Here is a 25,799-nt window from a genome sequence, read left to right as displayed (position 1 = left end):
TTTTATTTATTAATTACATTCCTCCAGGACCTTCATGGTGCAACATGGAATAAAACAATACAGTACAGATACATAAGGTGCAAACATTAATGTGCAAACATGGAATCAGAATAACACAATAAATACAACAGACATCAGACACAGTAAACAGACAGGACAGTGCAAACATTCTCATCTCTGCAGTCATCCATAGCTTCTGGTTGGGGTGTATTTTGATGTTTTTAGAGACAGTAGCATCATCACTACACTTGATAATGCAGCCTTGTATGTGCCGGGAATGTTTGTTTAAAGACGATCCAGCTCATTAGCTGTCTTGTGGAACCCATTCCTCGATGGATCAGAGCTGTTTTGGCAGCACAAGGGTGACCTACACAATGTTATGCAGGTGGTCATAATGTTATGACTAATTACTAGTCCAAAAGATTTATTATTTTTTTACCAATATGTAACCGAAGTCTGTTCCCATGGCTATATATCAATATAATATGCAGTATAAGGTGCACACACACACTGTCTTGAGCATGTTTATGGTGTGAAATTCAGATTTCTAGAACAGTAACACAAGTAAACCTTGCTATAATCCTAAAATCTTTATATAATTGATATTTAAAAAACAATCTCTCTAATGTCTCAGGTTCAAATGTATTTGTACGTTGACAGTTTTTGTTATTCTAAATTCTGCATTTGTCTACTTTAGCTATCTACTGTGGTATTATAGATATTTTGGGGTTTTCTTGGTGTTGCTGAGCTCACCAGAGTATTCCTTCCTTTTTAAAGATGTACCACATTGTTGACTTAAGCAGTCCACACCTCACCATGAAACTACTACTAATCATTTGTCCTATTAGTTTTGAGCCTTTTAAAAAGAGGGACTGTGTAAAATGTATTCGATTTCTAATTAGTTAATTAGTTAAAGCCCCTTTGATTAAAGCTGAAGGTCTGTTTTTAATCACATCCTGATTCATTTATTTTATATCTATTAAGGTGTGTAAAAAAGTAAAAAATTGCACAGAATCCAACATGGTTTTGATTCAGAAAGATTTTATTAAGGTAAATATTTAGTAAAGCACAGCATTAAAGCGCTGAATGGATATGAAGGTCAGAAATGGTGAAAATCAAATCTGAATTGCAGCTGGAAAATGAGCTCATGACTACAGAAACACTTTTACAAAGCTAGTGCACATTGATAGATGTTTTGTGTGTGTGTGTGTGTGTGTGTGTGTGTGTGTGTGTGTGTGTGTTTAACACTCTCAGTAGTCAGCGCACTGCTGTTTGGTCAGGCTGTAGGTGACAGGGTTTTGGCTACCCTGGCTGCCCTCACAGCTCACTGCTTTTGTGCTCCTCCACTGTTCCTCAGTGAGGCTCAGAGTGCTGCTCCAGCTGTAGAGGCCGGTTTCCTTCTGCAGAACACCCCCTGAGCTCACACCTGTGCTCTCGCTTCTACCGTCCACCTTCCAGTTCAGCCTCCATTCTGAGGGGAAGCCCTTGTTGGCCAAACACACCAGTGTAGCCTTCCCCTGCTGCAGCTCCACACTGGAGGGGGGCAACACTGTGAGGGTGGGTCGAGTGTCACCTGCGCAGGTGCAGACAGAGAGAGAGAGAGAGAAAGAGAGAGAGAGAGAGAGACAGAGAGAGAGAGAGAGAGGTGAAACTTAGAGGTTTCTGTTCTCTGAAATTGGCTTTCACTTCCCTTCAACATAAACTGAGAGCAGCAGCCCATTAAAAACACACTTCGCTATTCAATAAATGATCAACTTATCTCATTAGTAAAGTAACTCTAAATACTTAATATAAAAAAATAAACAACTTAGAAATCAGACATTTTTAATTAATTTAACAAATAAAGCCTTGATGTCTATATTTTAGGCGGTTACATTAATATTCACTACTAGAGTACTCACTACTCTACTACTAGAATCTCAGTAACATAATACATTTTCAATGATGTTGCAACAGTGAAGCATCTTAATACATTAATAAATTATCAAAATGCTTTTAATTAACTCTGTAAATACGTTTGTTTCGTAATCTGTTCATTTAACATGCTTTTCACATGTCTAAGTTCATATCTGAGAGTTCACTGAACATGTAGAATACACCCCATCTCACCATTATGTAAAGCTGCTTTGTGACGACAACAGTTGTAAAAAGCGCTATACAAATAAATTTGACTTGACTTGACCATCCTAATCACACTGCTGTAGATTTGCTGCTGACATCATTTTCCTGTTGGATCTAAACTAGATTAGATATTGGGTCGGGATAAGGACCAGGGTTAGATAGGTCAGTCTCCTTAAAGGAGTAACATGCTAAATTTTCTAAAAGCTGTAGAAAATTAAATATGGTCTCTATTCATTTGTCAGTCAAAATATTAATTTAATAATATAGCAAATCAAATACATAAATTTTAATGAAGAGAAAATGACTTACTTCCAACAGAAAGTCGAGTGCCTCCACCGAAAGTGTACCACAGTGATACAACCCCATTCAGTGACCGTACAAAAAAACCCTGTACTGAAGCTGCACTGCCTTACCCAGAAACACTCACACCTGTCAAAGCTATGCTACATAACAGCTTTCCTGACCTTTAAAACATTACAAAATTACAGATGATGTTTCTGAATCATGATTTTAATCTATTTATATGACATTAAGTTCTAATCACAGTGTTAAACAGTGTATCTTCCTCAGTTTTATCTAAATGTTGTCCTGCCATCTCAATTTGCTCAAACACTTCATATAACCAACACTGTGTATGTAATGAAGACTGATTTTTTCTACTTTGAGTTTGATAAAACATGTTTAATTGTCTTTAGTGGCTTCAATTTCTGCTCATTTCCAGAACTTACTTCCAACTTCCCACCTCCTTCAGTCCAAGTCCAAGAGCGAATCTTGTTGAATCACAATGTAAAAAAACCTTCAAGCAATTCTGACACACCATGCTGATCAACTCTGGTGAGAAGATGAAGTTTATAGAAGAATGTCGCCCCCTATCACACCATTGTAGTAATGACAGTCTAAGAAAATGAACTAGTCATTAATAGATAGATAGGCAGAGAGACTGTGTGAATGGAAATGTGTTGCAGTGTATTTTACTGCTAAGAGGAATTACAGTCAGACACAGACAGTCACTGTTCAGTGATGATTTCCTCTCTTTAGATCTATAACATGAATATAAAAGGCAAAGACAGATTTTAAAAGAGGCAAAGAGAGTCTGGATCAGAAAGAATGTTTATAAAAGAGAACCACGGCACTAAAAAGACCCAATAAAACGTCCTTATTTACATGATGAAAGCTGTTTCTGCAGTTCTGAACTCCCTGAGTTACTGTGTGTGAGTGACAGGAAGTGCAGATGATAGAGGAGAGGTTTTGCATGCTCACAACTTCACACACTTTAAGAGCGCTGGTGTGATCAGCTCTGGAGACTTCAGTCTTCTTAGATTCTCTCACATACCCTGCACAATGATGACCCCACTGATTCTACTGCTGACCACACTGACCTTCTTCCCTCAAGGTGAGAGAATATTCATTTCTAGACTCTTCTGCAGTCAGGTAAGAGGGCAGCTTCAGTTTAATGACTATTGTTTATCATTTCTGAGATTAAATTTATCCTCTAAATTCTTCTTCTCCTCTTACTGCAGTTTCCCACCAAGAGACTCAGACTCCTGCGTCTCTGTCTGCTGAAGCAGGAAAGAGTGTCTCTATCAGCTGTACTGGAACTAGTGGAGTTGGTGCTGACATGAGCTGGTATCTGCAGAAACCTGGAGAAGCTCCTAGACTCTTAATTTATAGGGCAAACAGCCGTGAGTCTGGAGTTCCAGAGCGATTCAGTGGTTCATATTCTGGACTTAACTTTCAACTGAGCATCAGTGGAGTCCAGCCTGAGGATGCAGGAGATTATTACTGCATGGGGGCATATAGTGGTGGGAACACACAGTAAAAAAGCATCGTACAAAAACCTCCCTTGGTCAGGCTATAGAGAGAGTGTATTGCTGCAGCTGGATCTTCTGCAGGTGCAGAGAACTGCACACACTCATACAAAATTGCCCACGCATTGGGACATACCTTTCTGAGAATGTTGGAGATCAGGTGAAAACAGTTTTGCATTATGAGAGAGTCATATATTAAGTCCATCTGTTGACATTTTGGTCTGAAATTTTACTGCACAGTTATTTTCAGGTTTAAGTGAAATACAAGAGCAGATCCAAGTTCACAACACATTTCATATTATATGATGATCACTGAGTACATAACCACACAACCTTCTTAGGGTCATGACTTTTTTAAGGACACAAGGAACAGCGCTTTATATATTAAATAACAATGGCCAGTATTTATAATTTGTGACAATATGACAAAGCATTGTGGGAAATGGGCATTTTATTAAGTACAGTAGCCAAAGAAAATGCTGTGTGTGAGGTTTGTAAATGACCGCTACCACTCAGCAACCCCCTCCAGAATTATTACATTGACCAAAAATTTCTGAATCACTGTAACGACACATCAATCACATGGTTATGAACAGACATACACAATGCTGAACGCTTCAATCCTCTTTATTGTAATGCTTGACACACATAGTTATAGAGTATGTTTTTAAATAATCTTCAAATAATGCAATAATCCAATGCAGGATGGTGTTAAGTATGTATCAAGTCTCTCAACTACATCAGACTCAGAATCTGGTACACCTTCCCCATTGATGTTCAAGCTTTTCATCAATCCATTACTCTACATGCTGCATGCTATTCCACATGCATTCACACTTGCCCTTAAGTCCCATTAAACAGCATGCGACTTCCTGAGCAAATATATTCAAGATGTTAAGAGCCAATTCCTATTTTTCTTATGACCTATTGGTGACACTATTATATAGTATAAAGTCCACCTAGTAGACCTGTACCTTCATTTTGGCTGGTTGCTTGGCTGTGGTGAGAAGAAGGCCACAGCCATCATCAAAGAGTATCTCCACAACAATGGCCTTAAGGTAATCAGCAAGGGATGTGCATGTTCACAGACAAAAATTAGAATGACGTGGAGCCAAGGACTGTGCTAGAGAAGTTGTTTACTTCCATCATACTGCCAAACAAGTACTACAGTTGGGCACTATTGTATTGAAGTGGTAGTCTTGTCTGAAAGCAAATGTATTGTTTATTTATTATTTGCAGGACATTGCAGGGTTTATTTTTACACTGAAGGCTAATTTAGCTAATGAGTAATGAAAGTTGAATGTAATGTGGTTCTTTAATGACTGTTCATGGAGAAGGTATTGGTGGCTGGGGTCATTCACAGATCAAGATCATGTTTGGTGTTGACCTCCATAGACAGCCTTCTGTATAGTGAATTCACTCTTACACTAATAATGCATTTCTGAAACATTATTAATACATAAACAATAATCTGCATCAGGTGTGTGAGTGTATAGAGTTTGTTTTTAAAGTGATGTCAGAAGTTTCCCACGTTTCACACCACACATGCTCATTACACTAATATCTGTTCCCACACAGTACCCTCAGATATCGGTGCTCATTTTATGTGTAGCCTACATCAATAAAACAGGCACTCAAGCTCACACACAGACACACACAGACACACACACACACAGCTGTCTTAGTCTCAGGAGACGTGAGTCTGTTCATGCTGTGGAACTCAGATTTGCATGAGCAGAAGGGCTGTTTCATTTCCGGTCTTTCAGACACTGTAGAGCATCTGCAAATGCAGCACTAAAGAAAATTTTCATGCATTTTAAGACACTGTTCATCTGTTTCACACCAAAATCCCCTTTATCCAAACATCTTTATACAGTTGTATATTTAAATACAACTAACAGTCTCTACCAGGGATGTCCTGATCAGGTTTTTTTTGCCCCTGATCCAGGTTTCTTAACGTTGAAAATCAGCCTATAATGATCTGATCAATCACACAGTTTAGATTAGATGAGATGCTGATTAATACTGAAGTAAAATCATTTTATCGCACTTTTTTTTAACTATCGATTTCTTTAATGAGACATGTCTGAGACAGATATCTATGTGTTCACACAGTGAAAAAGCGCTGTATGAAAACCTCCTTCAGTCACACTGCACTGCATTTCTGCAGCTGGAACTGATGGTATGTTTCAGACTTTGCTCTGACAAACACACTTGAACGTCTTGTTACAGTGCAGTGTGGGGTTCGGACTCAAGTGCAGTTAATGCAGTTATAAACTTATTCATTTAATGAATCTGCATTTTCTGGGGTATATATTTTTAATTGGTGCTTGGTGAGACTCTGGACGTGGTGGCTTGAACTCCCAACCCTGGTGAAGTCCAGTGCATTTTCACCGCACCACCACAGCTGTGAAAAGCAGCAGTATAAAAACTGTTTAAAAGCAATACAGAAAAAGGGCAAGAAAAGAAAACACCAGAAGTGGTGTTTATTCAAACAAAGGGCAATCTAAACCTTTTCCAACTCAAACTATTTTCTTTTTCTAGTCTTACGTTTCATCACTGTTCACAACTTAGACTCTTCTCCTTTTTAACTCTTTCTCTTCTGGCCATTTGCAACTTAGACCCACTGTTACAGTTTACCCCCCTACAAAGGTGCAACAGGGAATCGTGTTTGGCTGTGTGTATTTATACCATCCCACATGGTGGGTCTGGTCAGCGTTGATTACCGCTGGGGATTCTGGGGCTTGGAGTGCTTTGCTCCAGCTCCACCAGCTTTCCTACTGTGCTGGCCAGGCCCCCTGCTGGTGCCTGACGGTACACACTGCCTGCTTACACTTGTTTTGTGGTTTCTAAAATGGTGTTGGAACATCTAAAAATGTTCAATACCGTCACGATTGTCATACACACAGGGGATATTGCGGTATGATTAGAAGTTCACAGTTTAGAACTGTTCTACATTATCACTGATCAAAAAGTCATTATTTCTTTAATCATCATCTTCATCTGGATGATGCTCATCTGCACTTTGAGTAAGAAATGTTGTTGTTGTTTGTCAGTCATTAAAAAAAAAATCTGTATTTATTGTGTGTTTAATATCTTATATATCCAGTCTGATTAACTTCACTGATCATTCAGCTCCCAGTTCCTACAACACTGCAGTCTCATCAATTCCTGTATGTAGTGGTATACACTGGACTGATATCTGTTGTTGTTTAGTGTTAGCCAGTTCTGATTGCGACCATAAATGCCGGTTTAAAAACAGTTATTTAATAAAGTTTTGATTTAGGCAGCTTTTATTAAAACAAGCACAGAGTAAAGCACTGGATGAGCAACAGTTCAGAACTGAGTACAATAAATCTGAAAGGCGGCTGATCTTCCTGCTTAGCATCCAGTCACTTAGCAACAGTCAGGCCACCACAACAGTGTAGCCTTCCCTTGCTGCACCCCAGGACAGAGCCGGCCCTCTTTATGAGTTTGTCCAGTCTCTTCTTGGGGCAGATAAGAAGAGACTGGACAAACTCTTAAAGAGGGCCGGCTCTGTCCTGGGGTGCTTCTTAGACCCAGTGCAGGTGGTGGGAGACAGGAGGATGACAGCCAAGCTGGCATCCATGCTGGAGAACAGCTCCCACCCCATGCATGAGACTCTGGCAGCACTGGGCAGCTCCTTTAGCGACAGGCTGCTTCACCCCAAGTGTGTGAAGGAGCGGTATCACAGGTCCTTCCTTCCTGCTGCCGTCAGACTCCACAACCAGCACTGCTCCCAGCGGACCACATACACACACACTTAACTACACACACATGTTCATGTTCAGGGAATGCTATGTGCAATATCCCCCCCCCCCCCCCCCACCCAATGTGCAATTAAGAGTCATTTGCTGTAAATAATATTGTTTATTGCTTTTTAAATTCTTATTTATATTGTGTATATAGTGTAAATTATTTATGTAAATTTTTGTAACTGAGTGTCTTGCTATCCCTTTCTGCCGTGACACTGAGAATTTCCCCACTGCAGGACTAATAAAGGACTATCCTATCCTATCCTATCCTATTGGAGGAGGCAACACTCTAAGGGTGGGCCCAGTGTCACCTGCAAAGAGAGATAAATATATAAAGTGAAAGAGATAAAACAGACAACTGAATATGACTATTTTCAGAATGAGCTTTTTCACTTCCCTTTAACTGGCTGTATGTTCATGAAGCAGAACTGAGTGCAGCAGCCCATTCAAACATGTGCTCTCATTAGTAAAGTGATACTATACCATTATTATTAATTACATTATCATTTGTATTGTTCCTACATTACATACTCTTTGCCATTTGAGATACAAGATAATAATATATATATTAAAAAAATAAAAGTAATAAGTTTTGTTAGCATCCTCAAAATAGTGTTGGCTCTATAGAAGATTTATGAGATCATTCTAATGAAATATTCAGCTTCAACAACTTTCATAATTAAACAATTTTAAGTTACATTAATGAAAGACTATTTAAATCAGGCCACTCAGTGAAACCATGTTTTTTTTATTAAAAGACCTCTCAGTTATGTTTTCTGCAGACAGGAAGATCATTTTCATGCTGAAGACACTTTGCATTGGCAGCTCATGGTTCAGTGCTCTGGGAGTGTTTATAGCTTGTCAGTTTAACACTGCATGACTGAGCGCAAACTGAATTAACAGAAAGCATTTCTGCATAAGTCAAGCATAATCTGAAAGCAAATATGACTCCTTTATCTGTCTTCATCTGGACACTTTTAGGAATCCAAGGTAAAAAAAACTGTTACTCATAATGATCTTTTTCTGGAATCACATTTAAAATGTAGACACTGAACCTTATTTTCTTCCTCTACAGGAGTTTTTGGAGAAGTTGTTGTTTCTCAGTCTGAAGTGAAATCAGTTCTACTTGGTCAGACAGTCTCTATTGACTGTAAATCCAACACTGAAGTTTACAGAGATCCATCTGGCTCTGTATCTAAAGACTACTATATATCTTGGTATCTCCAAACAACTGGAGAAGCTCCTAATCTCCTGATATACTACACAACAATGAGACCTTCTGGAGTTTCCTCTAAGTTCACAGGAGGTGGCAGTGTTACAGCTGGTGGGAATGGTCTTGATTTCTCTCTGACCATCAGTGGAGTCCAGGCTGATGATGCTGGAGATTATTACTGTTTGAGTATACATAAGATCAGCGGTAGCTGGGTGTTCACACAGTGAAAAAGCACTGCACAAAAACCTCCTTCAGTCACACTGCACTGCACTTCTGCAGCTGGAACTGATTGTATGTTGCAAAATTTGCTCTGACAAACACAATTGAACTTGTTTCTACAGTGGTGTTGGAATACAATCTTAAAAGTTTGTGTGTCATACACACAGGGAACATTGTGGTATGATTAGAAGTTCACAGGCTACAGTTTAGAGTTGTTCTACATGATTACTGATCAAACAGTCATTATTTCTTTAATCATCATTTTCACCTGGGTGATCATCATCTGCACTTTGAGTAAGAAATGTTGTTGCTTTTCAGTCATTCAACATTTTATTTCCAGTATTTCAATGGAAGCTAAATTGTAATAACAATTATTATAGACTCATACTGTTTGAATGGCACCTACTGCATGGTATGGGGACCCAGCAGTGTGCAGAAAGCTATGATGCATCATGTATTATCCTAACGTTACATTAATAAGCTAATTTCAATCTTTCAAAACATCAAGGAAAAACATCCTGTATTACCTACTTCACACACTGCAGTAGGGTGTCAGAGTTACAGATTAGTCTATTAAAACCCTTTTACCCCTTAAACTCTTGCCTTTAAAATTTTCCTCAAATAAATTACATCTAATCCAGCAGAAACCTGTATCAGAACATGTAACCAATTGTAATCTAATGAACCTAAAGGGTGCATTAGTCCCTAAAGCTCTAGGACAATTATGCAGGATATTTTTGTAGTTTGACGTTCCTTTTTTCCTTTTTAACCAAACTCTGTGTCCACTGCTATATATCAATATAACATGCAGTGTAACGCACACACACACATTGTCTCAGTCTGTTTAAGATGGCTTGAGTCTGTTTATGGTGTGAATTACTGGAACTGCAACACTAAAGTAACCCTTGATATTATAACAAAATATTTACATAATTGACATTCAAAAACCCCAAATCTCTGATGTCTTGGTCTCATGCTAATACAATCTGGTTCAAAAGTATTTGGACAGCAACAGTTTTTGTCATTTTAATTTTATGTTTTTTTATTTTTATTTTTTTTTGCTGTTCCTGAGCTCACCAGGGCATTCTTTGCTTTTAATAATGTACCACATTGTTGATGTAAGCAGTCCACACCTGACCATAAAACATCTGTTCTATTCGTTTTGAGCCTTATAAAAAGAGGGACTGTGTAAAATGTATGTAATTTCGAATTATTATATATAATATTTTTATTTAAGGCCTTGGTTTAAAGCTGATTACATCCAGATTTGTTTATTTTATATCTATTAAGGTGCATAAAAATGTCAGTTTCTTACACTGACAGACCTGACCTTAATACCATAAATTGCATACAATCCAACACGGTTTTGATTCAGAAAGATTTTATTAAGGTAAATATTTAGTAAAGCACAGCATTAAAGAACTGAATGGATATGAAGGTCAGAAATGGTGAAAGTCAAATCTGAACTGCAGCTGGAATAGGAGCTCATGTCTACAGAAACACTTTTACAAAGCTAGTGCACATTGATAGACATTGTGTGTGTGTGTGTGTGTGTGTGTGTGTGTGTGCGTTTAACTCTCAGTAGTCAGCACACTGCTGTTTGGTCAGGGTGTAGGTGACAGGGTTTTGGCTACCCTGGCTGGCCTCACAGCTCACTGCTTTTGTGCTCCTCCACTGCTCCTCAGTGAGGCTCAGAGTGCTGCTCCAGCTGTAGAGGCCGGTTTCCTTCTGCAGAACATCCCCTGAGCTCACACCTGAGCTCTGGCTGCTACCGTCCACCTTCCAGTTCAGCCTCCAGTCTGAGGGGAAGCCCTTGTTGGCCAAACACACCAGTGTAGCCTTCCCCTGCTGCAGCTCCACACTGGAGGGGGGCAACACTGTGAGAGTGGGCCGAGTGTCACCTGCAAAGATAGAGAGAGAAACGTAAAGGTTTCTGTTCTCTAAAATAGGCTGTATATTCATAAAGCACAACTGAGTGCAGCTGTCCATTAAAACACATTTCATTATTCAGTAAATAATCAACTTCTCTCTTGAATTTTTAATTAATTCAACAAATAAATTATTAATGACACTTTTTTAAAGTGGTTATTACTTTAATTTTATTTAACATTAATACTCAACTGACTTTCAGTAACATAGTAACTTAGCAATAATGTTGCAGCAGTGAAGCATCTAAATATGTTTAGTAAATGATCAAGAGACTTTTAATTAACTATATACATTTGCTTCATAAGATGCTTTTAGAGTGTACAAGTTATATATATTAGAGAATTCACTGAACATGTAGAATACACACCCTAAACACACTGCTGTAGATTTGCTGCTGGCACCATTTTTTCAGCTTTTTTTAACTAGATTAGATATTGGGTTGGGATACGGACCAAGATGAGGGTTAAGATTAGGTTTAGGGTTGAGGTTAGGTTTAGGGTTGAGGTTAAAGTTATGGTAAGGACCAGGGTTAGCGTTAGGATTAGGACCAGGGTAAGGTTTAGTTTAGTTAGTTGAGGTTAGGATTAGTGTGAGAATTAGCATTATAGCCAGGAAGAAGGTTAGGATTTGATTTGGGGCTGAAGTTAAGATTGTTCTTATGATTAAGGCCAGGTCTACTTTATATAAAATATCAACAAAACGTCAACCTAATGCAAGTTATGTATTGTCAGTAGGTCTTCAAGATATTTATTTCAGAAGATTCAGTGTCACTACTGCAATTTCTTGATGCTTTATGAAGGGGTTATTATTAGAAATTAACAATCAAAATAAAGGGTTAAAATGTAAATAAAATATGGTTTCATTTGACACTTTTGAAATCAAATACTATATAAAATAACTGATTTACTCTTAATAAAAAATTATTTATATAAATCTATTATTTAAATATAATAGTAGAAAAGCTGTAGAAAATGAAATATTGTCCCTATTAATTTAGTCAAACTGTTAATTTAATAATATAGCAAATAAAATATATCACTCATGACACTAATTTTTAATGATAATTATGATCATTTACAAATTTCTTATTTTGAAACAGATCAAGCATGTCCCACTAAACAATTATTGATTATTGATTGATATATTAAGTATTTATAAATTATTAGTAGTACAATAAATTACAAATAAACTACAAATAAATACATTTTCTAAATCAGTCTAAGGTTTCTGAATCAACTATATTGATATGACTCATTGATATAAAATATGACTCATTTAAACATTTAAAATAATAATTAATTAAAATAAAAATAATTAAAATAACTTATAGTTTTATAATAGTATTTTTTACATTTTGTATGAAAAATTACATTTTAATAAAGAGAAAATGACTTACTTCCAACAGAGAGTCGAGTGCCTCCACCAAAAGTGCTCCACAGTGATACAACCCCATTCAGTCATCGTACAAAAACCTCCTGCACTTAAGCTGCAGTGTCTTACTTAGAAACACTCAAACCTGTCACACATAAAGATCTATATTTTGCTACCTAACACCCTTACTGATCAGAAAACACAAATCCATTACACCAGATGTTTCAGAATCATTTTAATCTATTTATATGACATTAAGTTGTAATAACTACAGTGTTAAACAGTGTACCTGCCTTAGTCTTATCTACATTTTCTTCTCCTGCCATCTCAATTTGCTCAAACACTTCCTAAAAGCAACACTGTGTATGTAATGAAGTCTGATCTGTTCTACTGCACATTTGATAAAACATGTCTAATTGTCTTTAGTAGCTTCAATTTCTGCTCATTTCCAGAACTTACTTCCAACTTCCCACCTCCTTCAGTCCAAGTCCAAGAGCGAATCTTGTTGAATTACAATGTAAAAAAACCTTCAAGCAATTCTGACACACCATGCTGATCAACTCTGGTGAGAAGATAAAGTTTATAGAAGAATGTCGCCCCCTATCACACCATTGTAGTAATGACAGTCTAAGAAAATTAAATAGTCATTAATAGATAGATAGGCAGAGAGACTGTGTGAATGGAAATGTTTAAGATGAAAGCAAAAGAGGTTCTCTCCATATCTCAACTATATCACCATCAGAATTTAGCAGCATGTGACTTCCTGAGCAAGAATGTTGACACTATTATGTATCAAATAGTCTAAACCTATATACTATAGAATATAGTGCAGACAGATCTATAATATAATATCTGGGGTCATTTATAGATCAAAACCATGTTGGTGTTCACTTCTAAAGACAGCCTGTATAGTGAATTCACTCTTACACCAATAATACATTTCCAAAACGTTATTAATGCATAAACAATAATCTGCATCAGGTTATGTGTCACTCGATGTCCGATTGCGTCAACAGACATGTGTCTGTTTATGATTTGGAAAGCAGATTCGCATGAGCTCAACAGCTGTTTAATTAACATGTAGAGCTTCTGTAAATTATGTACGATTTAAAAAACAGGACCAAGCCCACTGGTCTGTTGTTCCCATTAGCCATTCCCTCATGTCCAGTTGGCAGAACAAGTGATCAGGAGAAACTTAAAAAAAAAGACCAAACACATTACATCATTTTTCGTACATATTTTCTAATAAGACGTGTTGCAATCTGACAAATTTTACACTTATTGAGAGAAAGGTCTACATGCTAAATTAGTTGATTATGAAGAGCAAGCAGGTGGGAAATTTATTCCAAGATCATTCAAACATGAAAGTTCAAAACTTAAATTCTGTGGACGTTAAGAAGTACACTGATGTGTAACAAAAGCATATTTGTTTTATATCCTCTGAACCATTCCCTGGCTTTAAACTATGCATCCAGTTGAAGCTGCTGTATGTTAAAAAAAAAAGTCAAAGGCTCATGCCGCAGCTTTGATGAGTTGTGAAATAGCCTTAGGAAAGAGTACACAAGAAGGTGCTCAGCATCCTCGTCAGTAACCACGGATCAAGTCAAGATAATGTGTTTTTGGTCTCTGAATTTATAACTTTGGGATTTGTTCATAACTAAGCATTTAGCAGATCTAAAAGGTGCAACTTTTCACCATTACGGCATAGAATCTTTAAGTCTGGCGGTGGACAATGTGTAGTACCCTTCAACGGCACTCTTTCCCATTTTATGACGCAACTGTCAAAGATGCCTGATAGAATATTTTATGGAGGGTCTCATGGAGGCCACCAATCGCTACCTATCATTAGAGAGGTTATACTTGGTTCGCTTTAAACTTGAACCCAGTTGAAGTGGGAAGCGACCCTGTGTCACTGATCCTAAGGGTGGCAGAGGTACCTTGTCCTGTAAGCTGTGCACATGCGGGTGTCTCCTTGGCCTAGTGGTATGATTCTTGCTTAGGGTGTGAGAGGAAGTGGGTTCAAATCCCTGATGAGCCCTCTCCTGATATTTAAGAGGTGTTTTTTCTCTTTGGTTGATCTTAAATAAAAATAGAATGCAGTAAGTTGAGGAAGTACAGTAAGTGTTAAGCATTTCGAAAAATTACATTGTGTGATTTAAAGCACAGCATATTATAAAGAATTTTCCAAATAGTTTTTAGCATCCTGCTAAAATTCTCACTTTGGGTGTGAGAGGTCCAGTGTAAAAATCCTGTGCAAGCCCTGTTCTGAAATTTATGAGATTTTTTTTCTCTTTGGTTGATTGAAATGAAAATATAATGCATAAGTCTGAAACACAGACCAGCGCCTGTAGATGAATGTTCTGGGGGTCTGATTATTGCTTTTGGTGCCAGGGGTCCCGTGTTCAAATCCTGGACGAGCCCCACTCTCGAAGTTACCAGGAGATAAGTATTCTCATTGGTTTATTCAAATATAAATTGAATGCAGATTTGCCATATTCTGCCATGTTCCTGTGGCTCGTTGGTCTAGGGGTACGATTCTCGCTTCGGGTGCGAGAGGTCCTGGGTTCAACTCCCGGACGAGCCCTGGCTTTTAGGAGCAAGTGATGTACATTAACCATTACATAGGTGAATGAAATTTACCAACCGTGGAGCACACTTCCAAGTTGTGATCAATCCAACTGGGCTTTTCATACAGTTGGTATTCTTTGCGTTTAGGACATGAGAAATATTGGCTTTAAATCTATAATAAGCTCAGTTCTTAAATTCAAACGCAGAAAAGGAACGGCAAAGGGCTTTTCCAATATTGTCAGTGGGAGTACTTAGGACACTCCACCGAGACTACCTTTTACACATTGGTTGTCTCAATTATTTGCCTGATTTTTCAGATGAAACCTCTTCTGCAGTTGGTCAAGAGAGACTTTGAGTACACTGAGCCATTTTGGAACAATGAGGCTTAATAGTTCTTTTTTCCATTTGTTATTTTAAATGATACCTGTACAGGGACTGTTATTTGTGAATAATCCATGTGGTGCTAAGTGGTTGGTTGATGTGATGTAAATATTACGATAAAGAATGTACGTTAGACATTTTGCATTTGCACAAAGTGTGTGCTCATGTAATGAGTATTAAGGTAACAAGTGTACTGTAATTATTTTATCCTTTCTCCTCTGGGTTTGGTAGTGACACCAATAGTCCATATTAAAGTGGATAGGTTTTTTTGTTGTGTTTTTGTGGTACGCAGTTGGCAATCCATCTCATTCATTTGATTTTTCAGTCTCTTTTTCACTGGGAACCTAATCCACAGCCACATATTAGTAGTTTAGGCATGTCCCAATTTATTAGACTTATAATTCCATTCACTATAACTACAGGAAGGGTATTACATAAAGAACTTGGGGCCCTGTCTTTTTGATATGGGACACAGAAGGTCTTACATTTCCTTTTGTTGTCACTGAACCAGTGGCGTGGCTTTCCATGTAGTTACTATTCTTCACACAGGATATGAAATATTGGGTTAAAATCCTAGAAAAGCCCAGAGTTTAATGTCATACACAGAATATGAATGGGGAATGGTTCTTTGGAAATTTCTTTTTTAAAAGGATTGTTGGTCTAGGGTTATGATTATTGCTTATGATGACAGAGGTCCTGGTTTCCCAGACAAGCCCAGTTCTGAAGTTGTCTGAACTCAGACAGGGTTCATTACTGATGAGCTACCATGTGTTGCTGTTGACTCCCTTTGTTCATTAATAATGGGTTGTGCTTGAATTAATAAGACTTTTCCTGATCATTAGTAACTTGTAATGAAGAACATTAAAGTAAAACCTTGTTCATTAGTAATAAGTTATCATGTGTTTCACTTTATAACACAGTTCTAGATAATTAAATTTACTTTACTCATTACTGATGAGTTACCATGTGCTGCTGTTAACTCCCAAATAAGAACACAGCGGATTTTCATTATTCATCATTAATTTCTGATGAAGAATACAGAACGAACAACTGGTAATGAGTTATCATGTGTTTCAGCTTATGATATTGTTATAAATCATTACCTCCCAAAAGGATCACAGTTACACCTTGTTCATTTCTGATGAGTTATCATGTGTTTCACTTTATAATGCTGTTCTAGATAACTACTAACTCCTAATAAAGATAACAGTAACTCCTGAACTGGAACTATCAGCCAGTCACACTGCACATCATTAAAGACTCACCCCACGCACTATTAGTGCCAATATGTAAATAGCAATGCTTGTATAATTCTACCATGGAATAGTATGTAAAGTGTTTGTCGATGTGTATATATTCTGTATTTTATTGTGTTTTATATTGTGTTCATATATATCAGAGGAAATCCTTTCTTATAAAAGCTGTGCAGTACTTATTTTTGACACTTGGGGTTGCTATAATACAGTCTTTGCAACTGCAATGCTCTCAGTCAGAGAGCAAGATGGATATTACCACATTTATTACTACTTCAAATGCTTAATATTAGAATCATGTGCGCCACATTAGCAGCAGAAGATTACATCTTCATGAGATAGGGATTTTGGAGGAGCCTGTCTTATTCAAACCTCACACATTTAGTTTTAATTTAGTTTTAATGTGGTTTGCTCTTAATTGGTAAAGTGAGTGTTATTACCAAGTGCAACAATTACCAAAATGGCCAGGGTCAGGTCGCCCTTGTAAGTTCAGTCCAACAGCAGACCACAAATTGCATAAAGAAATTTCCAACAATCCTAAATCTCATGCCTGGATCTACAGGTAGCTCTTGCTACAGCTGAAGTCAAAAGCAGAGCATCTATCATCAAACAGGGATCCTACATTTTCGATTTCATGGGAGGTGTGCAAGGAGGGAACCCTTGCTGTCAAACAAAAAAGCATCAGAGTCTGTTTGTATAAGTACAGGACAGGACAGTTCATGGTTGTTAGCTTCATTTATGTTCTCCTGTCTGTTTGTTTTTACTGAAATTTGGTTCTCTGGTCATGTTTGTGCATTGTTGGATTTTCATTTGTGCTCAGTTTTTTTTTTTATTTCTATTAAATATATTACTTGCATTTACGTCTGCCTCTGCCTCCAAGCTCCACAACCGTGATACTAATACCAACTGCTGAGCACGGCAGTGCAGGGTTGAAGATTTGGGCTTATTTCGGACCTTGGAATTGATTAATGCAACAGGACAATGATCCCAAGCACACCAGTAAATCTACAACAGAATGCCTGAAAAAGAATAGAATCAAGGCGTTTCAGTGACTTAGTCAAAGTCCAGGCCTCAACCCAAGAGTTAAAGTTGCTAAAGGTTGTTCTACAAGCTATTGATCCATGGGGTGTACTTAGTTTTATTCAAATGGCTTTTCCGTCTTGGCTTCTCTTATGTTAGATAAATAATTACATGGTGGAATTTGATGCATGTTGTTCATATAAGGTTGCATTTACTTAATTTCCCTTAAGATTGCCATTAAATATCCCTTAAAGGTTTCTTAAGGGACATAAACCCCTAAATGTCCACCTAAGTAATAAATCCTTCAATAATCCCAAAAAAACGCTAAGTGTTCCATAAAGTTCCTTAACGATAATTTACCTTTGAATTATTTTAGTGATGCAAAACCTCACTTTAAAACTGCGAACACAGAAAATATGTCTGTTTTTTTGGAGGTTTTTGAAGACAACCATGTACCAATCTCTAGACCAGTTTCAGCTAGTATACAGCTCCTGATAGCACTGCACTTTTTTGCAACTGGGAGTTTTCAGTCTGTAAAACAGTTAAGTTCCCGTCCTGGAAGGAGCAAGAGGTCATTAAGACTGACAGACTGTATGCTGCGACAGTTTGTGAACAGAAAGAACTATCACTCTATACATGTGCAGCTGTGTGTTCACAATTACAAAATCACAAATGTTGTTGCACGTTGGCCTGGATGCACATGCGACTCGCAGATTTCTGCTGAGAGCAAGAGAGGCAGAGATTTTGAAGCTGGTATGCACAACAGCGCGAAACTGCTGGCAGACAGCGGCTACCCATGTAGATCATGGCTTGTGACACCATTCATGAATCCTTCTAGCCCTGCACATGTTTCTCTACCACTTTACCTTTACTTTACTTTACTTTACTGTCAGTCTGGGGTTACTGACATTGTTAATTTCTTTAAGAAAAGTACAACAACAACTTAACAAGCATGCGATGCATCATTGAGAGGATCATCGAGTTGTGTGCTGAACCACTGAGGGCCTGATAAATCATTGTGGCTTGTGTCGCACTTTTTAACATTTCTGAGAATTTTCCTACATTTGAAGAGGAGGATGAGGCCGATGTGAAAAGCCATGAACCCGAGCAAGAGTGTCCCCAGCAATAAAATAATGGATACACTGTCGGAGATGCCATTGTCAATGGATTCTTTGTGTAGAGAGAGCATTGTTTATTTTTCCTTTATTTTTCCAGAATTTTTTTTACTAAGCCATTAAAAGACATGACAATTTGTTCGTTTTTTTTTTAAACAATAATGTTCATTATTGAATTCAAAGATTAATTTGTTTTTCACATTACTGTATATACCTATAAACATATTTACCCACTCTGGATATTTTCCCCTTTTGTTGCTTTTATAAATGTAATCAGGTCAATGTAATGTGTAAAACTCCAAAATAAGCCATGCAAATTACCAAAGAACCAGTGGGTCAAATCACACGTTTAGAGGATAAAGCTTCATTTTACAGTTCATTTTTTGACTGTTTTAAAGTGCATGTAGTACACTGGTTCATCCAGGTTTACTTCCTTCCCCTTTTTAATCGAACACAGCACATCTGTAAACTTGCAACTACAGTAAGCTTGATGTTTTCCCCCATCTGTTTTCAGAGGACCAAACAGTGAGCTCCCACATGTTTCGCAGCCTGGATTCTAGTTGTTTCTGCTAACTGCAGCAATCTATTAGTTAGATTCTGCAGTCTGTAAAATGATCACACCAAATTTTTGCATTCACACAGAATGCTAACTCTGCCACTCAGTCAGTCTTTTTGTCATTTAGTGGGCATGGCAGCAGTGACTCCCATCACCAATAATTAGTGAGTTTGTGAACTTTCCTCATTTCTCCCTACAAAAATGCAAGAACACCAAAATGCGCCACAACAAACCACATGAAATTGTTTATTCCGCTTATTGGTCAGACCTGTCTAGGGTGGAAAGAAAGAAAGTAAATACAGGTAGAAGGTCCAGTGTGCTGGACTCCAGCTCAAGCTTAAACCTCCAGCTCAAGCTTAAATGAACTGCTGCAGAGTTCATTATATGGACCAGAGTAAGACCCCCCTCCTCTCAAGGATGAGGATATTTTAGTCTAAATCTCAGAGTAATTACTGTTTTTACACGTGTACAATCAAATATTATTCCGGCGGCGTGGCACATAGCTGTGGTGGCCACTCCAGGAACAACAAAAGTTTAAAATACATGACATTTTGTTAAACATATACTTTACAAATGATGGCTACTACAACCAGCACCCACATCAACATCTACTTTAAAGAATCAGCCACAATCTTTGCTTTCACATGAACTGCTGTTTACTGTGTCTAATGTTCTGATCCCATGTTTGCACTTTATGTGTGGCTCCACTGTATACTTGTACTTAGATGGAATGACAATAAAAGCCTCTTGACTTGACCAACAGTGAAAATGATTTAATTGTACAAAAAGGTGTGGATGTCAAAGTCTTTTAGTGGTGTGCTAGAAGACTGGCTTTGCTTCCTGCCCAACTTTCAGCAGCACAAGTCAAAGTACGAGTCAGGATGTGAAACAAAGCTCTGTTTGCCATCCTGGATATTATTGTTATTAGAGCATCATTCTGGATATAAATGATTTCATTCTGGGAGTCTGGTACCCATAGCATATGGAGCTGATATCACTTACTCCTGTTAAATTCAATCATTTATCCATGCCCCAAAGAGAGGATTATGCAAAATACATATAACCAGTGGCAAAAGGAAGGCATATATTTGGAAGAAGCTTACAACGAGCAGTGGAAAGATGGCCGTTGCAGAGGTTGACTTTAGAAATCCTGATATTTGAAGGGTCCATCTACTTGTAATGCAGTGATGGACATCTTAGTATTTATCAAGGAAATGAAAGATATTTACCTATTCATACATTTTGGAGGCATTTTGCAAAAACAAACTGCAACAGCAAGCATAAGCTGGATACTGTCAAAGCCTCTTACTTTAAGCTTTAATTTGACTAAATGCAGTGTGGTTGAAACAGTACATAGACAGAGAGAAATTATGTCTACTGTTCGTAAATGACATACTTTATCTTTCCGCATTTTAAACAGGTAATCTTAAACATTGGTCCCACCTCCTTAAACTAACGTTAAGTATAGTATGTTATTTTATTCAATTGTATTGGACTACTGTAACACCTGAAATTTCCAGTAGATGTTATTACATATACATTAAACCAAGAAATAAGGGCAGTGGTGGCTCAGCAGTTAGAGCACTGGGCTATTGATGACAGGGTTGTGGGTTTGATTGCAAGGCTTGGCAAGCTGCCACAGTTGGGTCCTTAAGCGAGGCCCGTAACCCTTTTCTGCTCACTGTGTGTGTGTGTGTTTGTGCTGCACAGATGGGTTAAAGGGCAGAGGCTAAATTCGAAAAAAACTAAAATAGCTTCTGTCAAACCTGATCTGTAAATTGATAAGAACGTGTTCCTTATAATCCGATGTGCCTGATCTTCCCTTCAGCATGTTACAGGTTTTAGGACTATTCCACGTCTGCACAAAAACCTCTGTACTATGTTACGTAAAATAACAAAACATTGTGTCTGCAAGATAAATTAATACAGAAATAAAATGCATTCATATAGGACAACTGTGGTAGTTAATATATTTTATTTATTTTGTTGAGAAAAACATTCAAAAAAAAGTCTAATTAACAATGTTTGGTAAAAATGCATTTTCTTAGTTTTACTACGTTCAACTTCCTTTCCCTGTTCCTTTAATTCTTTGTCGTTCCCTCCAGGAGGATGGCAGGAATGTATTCATTTTAAAATACAGTATAAGCCCCTCTCAAGCCCACTAATGTTCTTTTTCCATACTATCATGATGCTGAACAAGCTTTACAGTACACTGTTCTTTTGTAAAGTTCTAAATAAAGTCATGACAACTCAAAACTCCAAATGCATACATGGTTCTTTGCCTGGTTAAAAAAAAAATCATTGTGAAGATGAAGATTGAGAGCCTGACGTCAAGCTTTTTTTAAACTCTGTTTTCCTTGTGATGGAAAACCTCTGGAGATGGTTCATTATAGAATTAAATGGTTCTATATAGCATCAAACAGGATTGTTACGAGTCAAAAAAACCTTTTTTAAGTGCTGTACAAGTACACTTTTAGTTTAGAATGTACATAAAATGTAGTTTTTCTTGGACTTTATACATGGGGGTTCATCAAGCCTTCTTTAGTAAAGACCATTAATAATGTCAGCACAACACCTCTTGTAGAAAATTATACTTTGTAGCACCAAAAAAGGTTTCAATGACCGTTCATAACAATTCAAATAACCCTTCTTTAGTACTATACAGAACTATACCTTTTTGCTTAGAGTACAAACATGTAGCTAACTGAAAGTAGACAATGAATTATAAGCATTGGACATTAGCTTGTTTACAACAAAAGTTTGTGTACCCTGGTAAAAATTACTGTTACTGTGAATAGCTAAGTGAGTAGAAGATGAATTGATCTCCAAAAGGCATAATGTTGAAACTTTTCCATACATTTTATCTTAGTGTTTTATTTATTATACTATATTAGAGTAACAAAGGTAAGGAGAACCCAAATGTTTGGCCATCATACGAGATTTGAGTTCTCAGATAACATTTATGTCCTCAGAGCTTATTTAGCTTGTTAGATTTCGACTCTTCAACGCAACTGCCAAGCAATCATACATTTTAAATAATGCAGACGAAGCAAGAGAAGACAATATGAATATGGAGAAACATGTTCAAGAAATCATTCCTCAGTTTGCAATATAATTAAGAAATGGCTGTTAACAGGAAAGGTGGATGTCAAGTTGAGGTCTGGAAGACCAAGAAGCCTTTCAAGAAGAACTGCTAGTAGGAAACACCTCTCCATCTGTTAAGCATGGGGGTGGATCGATGATGCTTTGTGTTGCAGCCAGTGTCCCTGACTTTGCTGGGGACCCTTTTCTTTTTTGTAATTTTGAAACTGTAATACATTAATAAAAAAAGTTAAATCTTGCGTTAAATATTAAATAAATGTGTCATGGCCATCTTTTACTTGTTTGGCTATTCACAGTAAAAGACACTTTGGAGTGCTAAAACCAGGACTGCTGAAACTTTTGCAGACCACTGTATCTGTTCACCACACTGGGACTTGGAACCCATTCCAAACCAATTCAACTCATGAATTCAGTGAACAATGTGACTTCGGAAAATGTTATGTATCAGTTCAGTGATATCAGTTATGAGTTGTATTAATTGTAATGCAGCTAAAACTGACCTGGCCACCACTGACTGCATCAAGAGGACCTCAAGGAAATTAGCATTAGAACTTTAATGTGTTAGTCCTTCTAGATTATAATGTGTGTAATGGCAGCTCTGCCGTCTTGTATCTGCTTTTATCACCAAATAAACTCAACAGTTAACAATGGTAACAAACAGTCTGAATGAGTTTGTTGATGCCACAGTTGCACAGCCAGAGCTCAACAACACTGATCAACAACTGTCCATATTTTGCTCAACATTATGAAATACTGCACTCACTAAAAGCTACTGCAAATCTTTGATCCAGATTCACCAGGACGAGAAAAAATAGACACAGTGACATTATGCTTCATTTAAACATTTTCAAAGACTGTCATTCAACCATGACACCGTAACATTTGAGTCATACAACAGAATGCATTAATAATCATAAAAAAAACCAGTTAATGTGCTTATGTATGGGCTGACCACGGATATATACGACACAGTACAAATGTTATTACAGATCAATTCTCTGCATGAGTAAATGGTTCAGATGAGTTAGAATTGTTCATTGTGGTGGTAATTGGAACCAGACGTCTGTACATCTAAAATCTCCCTCACATAAAGTTATTACACCAAATGGAGTGGTCTCCTGCATCTCCAACAACATCATACAAATAATAATAATTTTGAAAATAACTCAAAAGTGAGGTTCATTGAACAGTATTTCACATTGGTTTACAATCTTTTAATGTGCAATATCACATTAGGCTTACACTGTAGCAAGTAGCATTTTTAAAATTCACTTAATATATTTAGTCCTTCATATATATATATATACACAAGCCACTATTTTGCCATCATTACACAATACATATAAAACTCTGAAGACACATGTAGGTTCACTGGTGATTTTGGATAGTAATTGTGTCGTAGTCATGGAGACACCTGGTTCCAATCACTATCACTGTAAAGAAATCAGTAAAGACTGACTGTAACGAGTCTGTAGGTTTCTCTCCAATCAACCATTACATGTCAAACCTACACTGAATGTGTTCATCCAACCACTGAATTATGGAGGAATTATGGAGGAATTTTGAAAAATTGAATTTCCTTTTAATGTAAATGTAGGCATGAATTGAAACGTTATACCTCATTACAAAAACATAATGACTGAAAGGGAACATTCAGGGACAAAATGTTTTATGAATTCATGTTCCTAAGATGGTTGTAGTTTAATGCTTGGATATGAATGAGACCTGAAAGTGAAAGGCAAATTCAATTTCGGCTTTTGTGCTGCGGCACTGATCGATCCTGCTTGCTCTTTTGGGTCGTGCAAATCTGTCACTGGAGCTTCTACCCACATTTCACACAGTGTGACAGAACGAGAACGATTAGCTTCATGATTATCATCACAAGATTAATCTCTTTGGCATGACTTTCTGAGCCATACAGTCAATTTTGCAAGCTGGAAACTTGTTGCACATTTACACTGCAAAAAAATTAATTATAGCAAGTGAAGTCTAAATAAGTCATATGTATTCTTATTATGGGATGAATTTACTTATTTTGTACATTTTGCATACAATGATCTTTTAGATCATTTTATCTATGTTTGAGTATGTTTACAACAAGCCAGATTATCTGCCAGTGAAACTTTTTCCCAGTAGAAAACATAACTTAAAATATGAAGAAATGTCTAAAATAAGCGGAATGATCTTAATATTCTCAGAACAATCTCATAAAATTTTTTAGATATTTAGATTTAAGGTGATTTCACCAGCTAAGATACATTTTTTTTTGCAGTGTTATGCCAACCCTTACTCGACAAAGCTTTTATCATAAACCTAAATTGTTACATTTTATGTTCACCTCCGGCTTGCTTACTCAGCTCATGATGCACCCCTGAAGACAGGGAGGATTGATAGGAGTTAACAGGTTACAATAAAGAAAAAAATACGAGGAGAAATCTGATTTACAGACTTCACGGGTTTGGATCTCTTCAAACTGGAATATATATTTTTATTTTTGCAAAATTAATTTCACTACTGTTTATTCGATTGTTTTTAAGCGTTACTGGATGATAATCTTGTAATTGTCTTTTAGCAGATAAAAAAAATTATATACATAGTTTGTGATAAAGAAATAAAGGAGTGTGTCCTTGAATAGCCAGATAGTGTGTACATATAAATACTATTCTGCATTTTATACACTCCCTGATTACCCAAACCAGAGAAACACACACTTACAGAACTGAGAGTGAAGCTGAAGAATTACACAGGTTCTAAATGGCTAACTATGCTACATTTCTAAGATCTGGACTATGTTATGGATGTCATCTGTCAAGCAATAATATGGAGTACAAAATTTAAACATTATGATTACATGCATATCCCATCAACACAGCTGTAGGCTTTTTTTAGTAGCAAAATAAGAAAAAAAGCCATTTAGGTGCTTTGAGTTCATGTCTCTTTCACTGACACACACACACGCAAAGAGAGAGAGAGACTGGTAGTGAACGGAAGTAAAGGAGGTTTATCCGTCTCTGTCTCTTCATGGGCCGAACCCTGTTTCATGGAAACATCACGCTGTTGGGTCACCTGACCATGGGCCCCACCTCCACAACTGTCAGTAATTCTCCAGCTCACTCACTGGACCTGAACAGTGAGACAATAAAAACAAATGGGCAAATGCTTACTGAATTATTCTGTCAGATTTGGATTAGCAATAAACATTTGATTAAACAGTTGATTAATAACAATAACAAATAGTCACTATTGGTGCAAAACCTCAGACGTGTCAGAAGTCTAGGCCAGTATTTCTCAACCCTGGTCCTGGAGGCACCCAGCCCTGCACATTTTAGTGCTTTCCCACCTCCCAACACACCTGATTCAACTTTAA

General features: G+C 37.2%; 1 protein-coding gene, 1 non-coding gene and 2 gene segments (V, D, J or C); 2 read left to right on the top strand and 2 right to left on the bottom strand.

The window, feature by feature from the left end:
- The first annotated feature begins 3,465 nt into the window (after positions 1–3,465).
- Positions 3,466–3,940, top strand: LOC140551080 (immunoglobulin kappa variable 1D-12-like). The segment is given in 2 exon segments: positions 3,466–3,514; positions 3,642–3,940. Coding segments are annotated over 2 exon segments (348 nt in total).
- Positions 3,941–10,501: 6,561 nt separating this feature from the next.
- On the bottom strand, positions 10,502–14,203 carry LOC140551079 (Ig kappa-b4 chain C region-like). The segment is given in 3 exon segments: positions 10,502–11,038; positions 12,463–12,497; positions 14,139–14,203. Coding segments are annotated over 3 exon segments (423 nt in total).
- Positions 14,204–14,949: 746 nt separating this feature from the next.
- On the top strand, positions 14,950–15,021 carry trnap-cgg (transfer RNA proline (anticodon CGG)). The gene has a single exon. It is a non-coding gene; the product is annotated as a tRNA-Pro (tRNA).
- Positions 15,022–21,297: 6,276 nt separating this feature from the next.
- The window catches only part of jupb (junction plakoglobin b), a 96,768-nt gene continuing 92,266 nt past the window's right edge, over positions 21,298–25,799 (bottom strand). Inside the window, exon 16 of the mRNA XM_072675744.1 lies at positions 21,298–25,555. The gene's annotated coding sequence lies outside the window, so the exon portion shown is untranslated. The remainder of the gene's footprint in view (positions 25,556–25,799) is intronic.

Source organism: Salminus brasiliensis, chromosome 3, assembly GCF_030463535.1.
Source record: "Salminus brasiliensis chromosome 3, fSalBra1.hap2, whole genome shotgun sequence".
Classification (NCBI taxonomy): Eukaryota; Metazoa; Chordata; class Actinopteri; order Characiformes; family Bryconidae; genus Salminus; species Salminus brasiliensis.
Note: the sequence above shows the minus strand (reverse complement) of the source record. Positions and strands in the feature narration are given on the sequence as shown.